Below are 9,869 nucleotides of genomic sequence, written 5' to 3' on the forward strand. Positions count from 1 at the left end.
AGCCACCCAAAGTGGGGGGATTACAGGCATGAGTCACCACACTTGTCCTAGCCGTCTTAATTTTTTCTTTACTTGTTGGTCTACTCAGGCTTTCTTCAGCATGTGAAGTCAATTTCAGTATATTTTTTTCCACAGAATAATTCTGGATTTTCACTATTTTAAAATAAATGTATAGTGTATGTATAAACATACATACCTACACACTATACACACATACACACACATATTACATATATACAGTATAGCAATTTATAACTTTAAAAATTCATAGCTGTCACTTTTATCATTAATATAGCTGTAGCTGTGTAATCTTTCATATTTCTATTCTGTGATCAAAACTGCCAAGGTCTTGACTATGTTAGTATCCTCTAAAGAAACATACACAAAAAAACCCTTTGGCTAAAATCTACTTTTTATTGTTTATTCCAGTGCTGACAATAGAAATATGTGAGCTACATAATTTTAAAGTTTCCTGTAACACATTTTTAAAAAACAAAAAATATTGCTATTCATTTTAACATATTTTATTTGAACCAATGTCTAAAATATTTCAATATGTACTCAATATGAAAAATTGAGATATTTAACTTTTTTTAAATAACAGTCGTCAGAATCTTGTGTTTTACATTTAACACCATTTTAATTTGGACTAGCCACATGTCAGTGTTCAATAACTTAATTTCAAGTGCTCAAAATGTTGCTAGTAACTATTATATTAGACAGTGTAGGTCTAGTCCATTAATTTCCACATTTAGCAGTAGTAATTGCTTTATTTTACTCATTCTTTAAACATATGAAGTGCAGGCTGAGCACAGTGGCTTGCGCCTGTAATCCCAGCACTTTGGGAGGCCAAGGCAGGCAGATCACCTGAGGTCAGGAGTTTGAGACCAGCCTAGCCAACATGGTGAAACCCCACTCTACTAAAAATACAAAAATTAGCCAGGCAAGGTGGCACATGCCTGTAATCCCAGCTACCTGGGAGGGTGAAGGAGGAGAATGGATTAAACCTGGGAGGTAGATCTTGCAGTGAGCCAAGATCATGCCACTGCACTCCAGCCTGGGTGACAGAGCAAGACTATGTCTCAAAATATATATATATATGAAGTGAGTACCATGGGTACTATAATACAGAGATAGAGAGGTGAACTAAATAAAATGTGGGCACACAATTTTAACTTCCTGAATACATTATAGTCATTGTCATGTAATTATAGTCATTATCATGTAATTAAACCAATCCCAATGTGTAGAGCTTTGGCAACATCCACAAGATTTAATATGTAGAAATTTTTTAAAAAAATTATTCATCTTAAATTGGTTATAACTTCATGGCTAACTTGATCTTTAAAAGCACATCAAGGAAAATTTTAAATACACAAAAGTAGAAAGAATAACAAAAACAAAAACCATGTAACCAAGACTTAGGTTACCATCATTTTGCCAAACATGTTATTCACCCTCATTTTTCTTTTGCATGAAAAGGACATTCCAGATACATCATCTCCTGTGTATAAATTTCAGAAATTATCTCTAACAAATAGACTTTTACATAATCACAATGCTATTATCACATATAACAAAAAGTTTCCTATTATCTAATATGGTCAATATTCCCATTCTCCCAATTATTGTAAATATGTCTTATGTTACATGTTTGTTCAACTCATGATCTAAGTAAAAACCACTCTTTCATTGCACTTGATTGATGTCTCAAGTCTGTCAATACCTAAGAGTTCCACCTTATTTCTCAAAATGCCATTTTATTGGTTAGGAAACCAGGTCATCCCTCTTGTAGAATTACTCTTATTTTAGACTTAATTGTTCCTTTTTGTGTCATGTAATTTACTCTTCCATTTCTTGAATTTTCTCTAAACTGGGAGTTAGATCTTGAGGCTTAATTATATTCAGGTTTAATATTTTTGGCAAGATGTATATATCTTACTGTATCACATTAGGAGGCAAATAATTTTTATTGTCTTTTTTTGTGAAGTTATCAGTGAGTTCAGATGTTGTCAGTCTGATCTATTCACTGTAAAGTTCACAACCTTTCACTGAATGGTCTCAACCTCTTGATTTAGTATTTCATTATATGTTTCACAATAGCTTTTCTAATACAATTTTCTATTTCTATTATTCTTTTTGCATTCATTAGCCTGAAATTTTCTAATAAAGAACTTTACCTCATTACCTTCTGTTGCCTTGAAATACAGTTCATGCAGGAAAAGCAGGCTAAATGACTTTCCCTTCATTTACACATTTTCAGAATGAGGTGGTTTCCTGGAAACCTCCATGTGTATACTACACAGATGGAAGAATATGGAGATAATAATAGGTAAGATCAAAAGCTTTTCCACATTCACTCCTTTAATAAAGTTCATTTTTAGGATGAATGTCCTAAAGTTTAACATAGTTTCAAAGGCGATGAAAGTCTTCTATATGTTCATTAACACATTCTTTCCTTTAAATAAAACTTCCTATCCTAAGTCAGTTTTGAGCATGAAGCAAAAGGGAGTCCTACATTCAAAAACCTTTCCTCTAGAATTTACTTCCTATGCTCAACATAAAATTCATAATGGAAGAGTTCTAATAATTATTAAGTTACATTATGAATTCGCTGATGGTAAGTAAGATGTGAATGTTGTCTAAATGCTTTTTTACATTCCTTACATTTGTATGGTTTCTCACCTGAATGAATTCTCTGATGTTGAATCAGTGATGAATGAAGTCTAAAGGACTTTCCACATTCCTTACAGTCATAGGGTTTTTCGCCAGTATGAATACTTTGATGTTGAGTAAGTTGTGAAAGCAGTCTAAAAGTCTTCTCACATTCTTTACACTTATAGGGCTTCTCACCAAAATGAATACTCTGATGTTGAGTAAGCTGTGAGAACAGTCTAAATGCCTTCCCACATTCCTTACATTCATAAGGTTTCTCTCCAATGTGAATACCTTGATGTGAAATAAGTTCTGAGTAACGACGAAAGAACTTCTGACATTCCTTACATTCATAAGGTTTCTCACCAGTATGTATTCTCTGATGGAGAGTTAGATGATAGCCACGACTGAAAGTCTTCCCACATTCCTTACAATCATAAGGCTTCTCACCGGTGTGAATTCTCTGATGGAGAGTAAGTTGTTGCCGCACTCTAAAGGCCTTTCCACACTCCTTACATTCATAGGGTTTTTCACCAGTATGAAGTTTGTGATGTAGTCGAAGGCCTGTACTACACAGAAAAGCCTGACCACATTCCTTACACTCATAGCACTTCTCAGCAATGTTAAGTCTCTGATGTCGAGTAAGGTGTGCATACTGTCTAAAGGCCTTCCCACATTCCTTACATTCATAGGGTTTCTCACCAGTATGGATCCTTTGATGGAGATTAAGTTGTCCTCTAACTCTAAAGGCTTTCCCACATTCTTTACATTCATATGGCTTCTCGCCAATATGAATTCTCTGATGTACTCGAAGGTCTGAGCCACATGTGAAGATCTTTCCACATTTTTTACATTCATAGAGTTTGTCAGAAGTATGAATTCTCTGATGTCGACTAAGGTGGGCACACTGCCTAAAGGCTTTTCCACATTCTTTACATTCATAGGGTTTCTCACCAGTATGAATTCTTTGATGGAAAGTAAGTTGTTGTCGTACTCTAAAAGCCTTCCCACATTCCCCACATTCATAGGGTTTCTCTCTATTATGACTTTTCTGATACAGAGTAAGAGATCTGAGTTTTCTGTAAGTGGGCATTTTTTCAGAGGTGGCTTTTGTCACTTGCCTGAAACATACCTCACGAGGACTTTCTTGTCCTTCAAGTCCACAGGTAATTCTTTCCATTACCTTCCACTGAGATAAATTCATTTCATAAATATCCTTTTCTTGAAATAACTTTTTAGTGTCATATCTGGATTCCAAATCTGAAAGAAAACAAGACCAAAGCATATTTTCCTGTTCTAGACAAATAAGCAAATAAAAAAATTTATAATAGAAATCAATGACAAAAAAAAAAGAAAGAAAGCCCAATTGAAGTAAATGAGCACAACATATCTAAAATAGATAATTTAAAAGAAGCTAAAAGGAAAATGATGACTTAAGACCAGATTATTTGGGTGCAGATCAAAGTTTGAGACTCCCTACTTAAAATTTTTAAGTTCTCTTTGCAATTAGAACAAAGAGCAAATACTTTATCTTGAGTAACACAGACTCTGTTTACCACAAGGTAACAACTCAAGCCACTGTCCCCTTTGCTGTCCATGACCCTATCATGCAATCTTGGCTCACTGTTACCTCCGCCTTCCAGGTTCAAGTGATTCTCCTGCTTCAGCCTCCCAAGTAGCTGGAATTACAGGAGTGCGCCACCACGGTTAGCTAACATATTTTTAGTAGAGATGGGGTTTCTCCATGTTGGTCAGGCTGGTCTCAAACTCCTGACCTCAAATGATCTGCCCACCTCAGCCTCTCAAAGTGCTGGGATTACAGTCATGATCCACTGCACCTGGCCCAATCTTTCCATTTCTTAGAGTTTTTCACTGGCTATCAAATCTCCCAGGAATCTTGACTTGGGTTTGCTTTGTTGGGTTTCTTTCATCCACCAGGTTTCATTTTAAAAATCAGAAAAATGATCCCTGCTGACTTCATGTAATATATATTATTTGTTTTCTATCCTAGTCATTTATTTTTTAATTTTGCTTTTTTAGATGTAGTCTTGGTCTGTTGCCCAGGCTAAAGTGCAGTAGTGCAATCTTGGCTCATTGCAATCTCTGCCGGGGTTCAAGTGATTCTCATGTCTTAGTCTTCCAGGTAGCTGTTATTACAAGTGCCCACGGCCATGCCTGGCTAATTTCTGTATTTTTAGTAGAGAAAGAGTTTCAGAGTGTTGGCTGATTTCAAATTCCTGTCCACCCGCCTCAGCCTCCCATGGTGCTGGGATTACAGCTGTAAGCCACCATGCCCAGCTACTTATTTTTTCTTAACATTTTTCTCAATTATGTTGTTATTCATTAATTTCCCCATTTACTATTATCTTTATTTTCTTACCTTAAACTTCCCCAAGGGGAGAAACAATTTTTAACTCACCAGTGAATAAAGCCACAGTTCATGTTAACTGTGAATTAAATTTTCATAATTAGTTAACAATTATGGAATATGATATCCTACCTCCAATCTTAAACCTTACTATGGTAATTAAATATTCTCTTTTTGTCACTTCCTATAGAGATGGGAAACAAGCACATCTAGGTTATCTCAGTAGAATATATAAATAGAAAATAGTGATTTCTTTATACTCGATCATCTTTCCAATTGTGTCTCCATTTACACTTGCAGATATCTCCACTGCAGTTCAATTCCTACTTTGTATAGTCGTAAGTGAACTCTGACCCCCTTTCACAACCAAGGTAATGAGAAGCTCTAAATATTTATATTCACTTGGGTTTACATAACTATGCACATCTATGTCACAGGTTCCCCGTATCTTCCCTAAAGTCCCTATAATGCCATTTGGGTACTTCCTAAAGAATATTTCAATGATTTTCCAGGTGTAATGACAGGTTTATACTTAAGTAAAAGGCTATTAAAATTCTGAGCAAACAGATGTTTTTTACAAATGTGTATGTTCTCAAAATTTTTACAATAAGAATTCAATACTTTTTTAACAGGAAAAGGTTAGGATTAGGGTTAGAGTTAGGGTTAAAGCAACATTATTTGTAATATGCCCAAACTGGAAAGAATCCAAGTGCTCATCAATGGAAGAATGGCTAATAAATGATGGCATGTTAACATAACATAATACTATATAGCAACGAAAATGAACAATCTACAACTACATGCATCAAGGGCTAATCTCACAAACATAATGGTGAATAAACAAAACTAGACATAGAGCAATGTATACTGTACAATTCCATTTTTATAAAGTTTAAAAATGATAATTAATATATGATGGTGTCAGGATAGTGGTTAGCCTTGGTGGGGAGGAATGACTGGAAGAAGTCAGGAGGGGCTTCTGGTATCCTAGTAAAGCTCTATTTCTGTACTAATTAGATGGGCATGGTCACTTTGTGAAAATTCACTAATGATTTATTTTTGTGTGTATTTATATTTCAACAAGTTTACTTTTAAAAAGTATACACTAAAAAGATGCTAAAAAGCAACAATAATATAAATGGTGTGGGTAAAATGTGTCCAGGGACAGGTAAATGAACGGAACAGAAAATACTGCAATAAAATCTGTTTCCCTCTCTCTGTCTCTGTCTCCCCACCCAAAAAAAGCAATACAAAACTATGGCAACTGTCTAGAATTCTAGGGATAAAGTCCATTTATGGCCTCAATAAGACAAATAAGATATGAGTGACATTAATAAAAGCATCATAATTAGCTAAATAATGGTAGTAAATAATAGTTATGAAGTTAAAACAAAGGTTAAGAGAAAGATGGTCATTTCAAAGGATTTACCTGCAAATTCAAAATTAAAACCAGTAATCTAAAAGGAAAGCCAGTCAAAAATCAAATGAAAGGCTAAAACAGTTATAAGAAAGTGAGAAAGTGTTACTGTTCACAGCATTAAAGTCCACACAAGCTGAGCACGATGGCTCGCACCTGTAATCCCCAACTACTCGGGGAGGCTGCAGTAGGAGGGTTACTTGGGGTGGAAGGATTATTTGAGGCCAGGAGATCAAGACCAGCCTGGACAACATAATGAAACCCCAATCTCTAAAAATTAAAAAATTTTAAAAATATTTAAACCCATACAAATTGGCATAAGAAACAATAAACAATGGAAAAGGTAACGGAATAAAGGAAGTGAGCAGACAACACACAAAATAAATAAAAGTATAAACAAATTAGGACAAAATGTCTGTATTCACTAAGAATGAAATTAGAACAGGCTGTAAAATTTATTCTGTAAAATTTGAAGGTTTTCATTAAAAAAAAAAAAAAAAAAAATGGCTGGGCATGATGGCTCATGCCTATAATCCTAGCACTTTGGGAGGCCGAGGCAGGCAGATCACCTGAGGTCAGGAGTTTGAGACCAGCCTGACCCGGACCAACATGGTGAAACCCCACCTCTACTAAAAATACAAAAATCACCCAGGTGTGGTGGCAGACGTCTGTAATCCCAGCTAGTCAGGAGGCTGACGCAGGAGAATCGCTTGAACACAGAAGGCAGAGGTTGCAGTGAGCCAAGATCACGCCACTGCACTCCAGCCTGGCAACAGAGCAAGACCCCATCTCCCAAAAAGAAAAGAAAAGAAAAGAAAAGAAAACAAACCAACAACAACAACAACAAAAACATATTGCCAGTGTTGATAAAGTGAAATTGAGATGGCCATATATGGCTCCCTACTTAAGTGACAAGCCAGATCAAGATCTTGGCATGCTGAACATTCTCAATTAGGAGGTGGCTCTATAATATACACAGCTGAGCTACATGCTACCAAAGAGTCAGCCATGTTTGTTCCCAAATTTGCCTATTCCAGTTCTTACTGCTGCAAGCAACTAAAATTATTAATGTTTAAAGATAATCATTTCTTTGAAAACTAAGTTGGATGTTTTGGAAGTATTGGCTATACATTCATATTGCATTTTTGTCAAAGTAGGCATGTGTGAGAAAATAATAAAAGACAGAAAACATAAAACATCAAGGATTCTGCCCTCAGATTGCTTCACAAGTATCTTTATATTCCCGTTCTACCTCAAAGAAGTTGAAACTGGAAAGAATAGCCTATGTTTCATATGTACTTTAATCAAGACAGAATGGGCTAGACTTACACTGAAACAAAATGCTAAGCCAAACATCAAAAGATTGCACTATGATAGACAATTTTAATGTTCTACCTCCTAAAACATGTATGTAAAATATACAAGTGTTCAAAATTAATAAGCCAAATACTAGTTTGGATTCCACTGAATTAAAGAGTTTATTCTAATAAACACTGCTAATGTGAAAACAAAACATTAGTCATCTTAGATCAAAATGAAAGAAGTGTTATTTCCATTTGCAGGGCATAAGCTTTAATTAAAAAGAAAATAGGGATAGGGTATGGTGGCTCACACCTGTAATACCACCACTTTGGCAGGCTAAGGCAGACAGATTGCATAAGCCCAGGAATTCGAGACCAGCCTGGGCAACATGGAGAAACCCCGTCTCAAAATAAAATAAAATAAAAATACGGAGGAAATTATCTTATCACATAATTCTCCCCAGAGGTATGCTGTTTCCAGAGGTATAATGTCTCCCCCACCCACCTTTTTTCTTCTGGCTGATATAAAATTATACAGAATACAGAATATTTATGACCAAGACAATTCTATTAAAATCAGAGATCTGAAAATGTTAAAACCCTGTAACCACAAAATTGTACTTCTGAAAATTAACATTCATCTAATATTACATAATCCATACTGAATTCCAAGAAAAAATTGAATAATCCTCATATTCAGATGATAATCTACTCCTGTTTCAGCAAGGAACCAGACGCAACTGAAAGAAAAATATGTATTTTTCTCTCCACCACATTCTCCAATCAATATATATCTGAATTCCTACCATATGTGTGGTTTTCCTTCCTCAACTGGTTCCACTCTTTCCCATCTACTGAAGGTCGCTGCTTACAAAACTATCCTCTCTCCACTTCATCAATGTTCCTCTCTTTGAGATCATTCTGGTGAACCTATAAACATGCCATAATACTTCACATCATAAAATATATTCCCTGTATTCTATGTGTCTGCTTCCCTTTTACGGCAAAATTCATCGAAAGAAGAGTTCAAATTTATTTTCACCACCATTTTCTTTTTATCTCTCAATAACTCTAAAACAAACAAACAAAACACCTTTATAACAAGCATTTCTAACACATCAAAAAATAGATAGAACAGCATAATAAATCTCCATGTATCCAGCACCGACCATTAGCCCCAGGCCCAATCATGGCCTATGTATCCCCCAATCTACTTCCTTCATATTATTTGGAGCAAATCTTGGTATTACATCATTTCATGTGTACATAATATTCATCTCAAAAGGCACTTTTACACATAACCACAATACCATTATCCAAACCTAAAAACTGAATTATTCAATATCAAAAAATCAGTGTACACACTTCCATTTGTCTGATAAAATTTTAAACAACCTAAAAAGAATAACTCATCCAAACAAAGTTCACAGAACATAACTATTGACGTGTCTTTTACATCTCTTTTAATCTATAGGTTTTCCTATCATTTTTTAATTTCCCTTGTAATTTATTGGTTGAAGAACCTGTTTTTGGTCCTGTAGTTTCCCATATTCTGAATTTTGCTCACTACATTTCCAAGGTGTAAACATAGGCCTCTATCTTCTTCCTATAAGTTGGGGACGGGTTTTAGAAGTTTGACAAGACTTAGGACCTTTTGATGGCACAGTTACCTCATAGGTGATACTGTACTCCTTCATTAGCAGAAACAATGTCAGATTGTCTCTATTTCTGTGATGCTATCAGCACTGATGTTCAATATCTAAATCTCATAATTCTTACGGGGTTCCAAAATGGTAATATTCTAATTCTATCATTCCTCTTCATTTATTCACTGAATACTCTTATTAAGAGCAACATATGGCCAGGCATGTTGGTTCACACATGTAATCCTAGCACTTTGGGAGGCCGAGGCAGGTGGATCACCTGAGGTCAGGAGTTCAGGACCAGCCTGGCCGACATGGTGAAATCCTGTCTCTACTAAAAAAATACAAATATTAGCTGGGTGCAGTGGTAGGCACCTGTAATCCCAGCTACTCAGGAGGCTGAGACAGGAGAATTGCTTGAACCTGGAACGCGGAGGTTGGAGTGAGCTGAGATCATGCCATTGCACTCCAGCCTGGGCCACAAG

The 9,869-nt window shown here is 35.6% G+C and overlaps 1 protein-coding gene across 9 annotated transcripts in view; it reads right to left on the reverse strand.

Moving 5' to 3' along the window:
- Positions 1 to 391: 391 nt before the first annotated feature.
- The window catches only part of LOC108287841 (zinc finger protein 30 homolog), a 24,901-nt gene continuing 15,423 nt past the window's right edge, over positions 392 to 9,869 (reverse strand). For all 9 annotated transcript variants that reach the window (XM_017506491.2, XM_037730687.1, XM_037730686.1 and 6 more), the window contains one exon: positions 392 to 3,915. In XM_017506491.2, coding sequence (XP_017361980.1) covers positions 2,594 to 3,915 — 1,322 coding nt within the window. In that variant the 3' untranslated portion in view covers positions 392 to 2,593. The remainder of the gene's footprint in view (positions 3,916 to 9,869) is intronic.

Source organism: Cebus imitator, unplaced genomic scaffold (assembly GCF_001604975.1).
Source record: "Cebus imitator isolate Cc_AM_T3 unplaced genomic scaffold, Cebus_imitator-1.0 Scaffold356, whole genome shotgun sequence".
Taxonomy (NCBI): Eukaryota; Metazoa; Chordata; class Mammalia; order Primates; family Cebidae; genus Cebus; species Cebus imitator.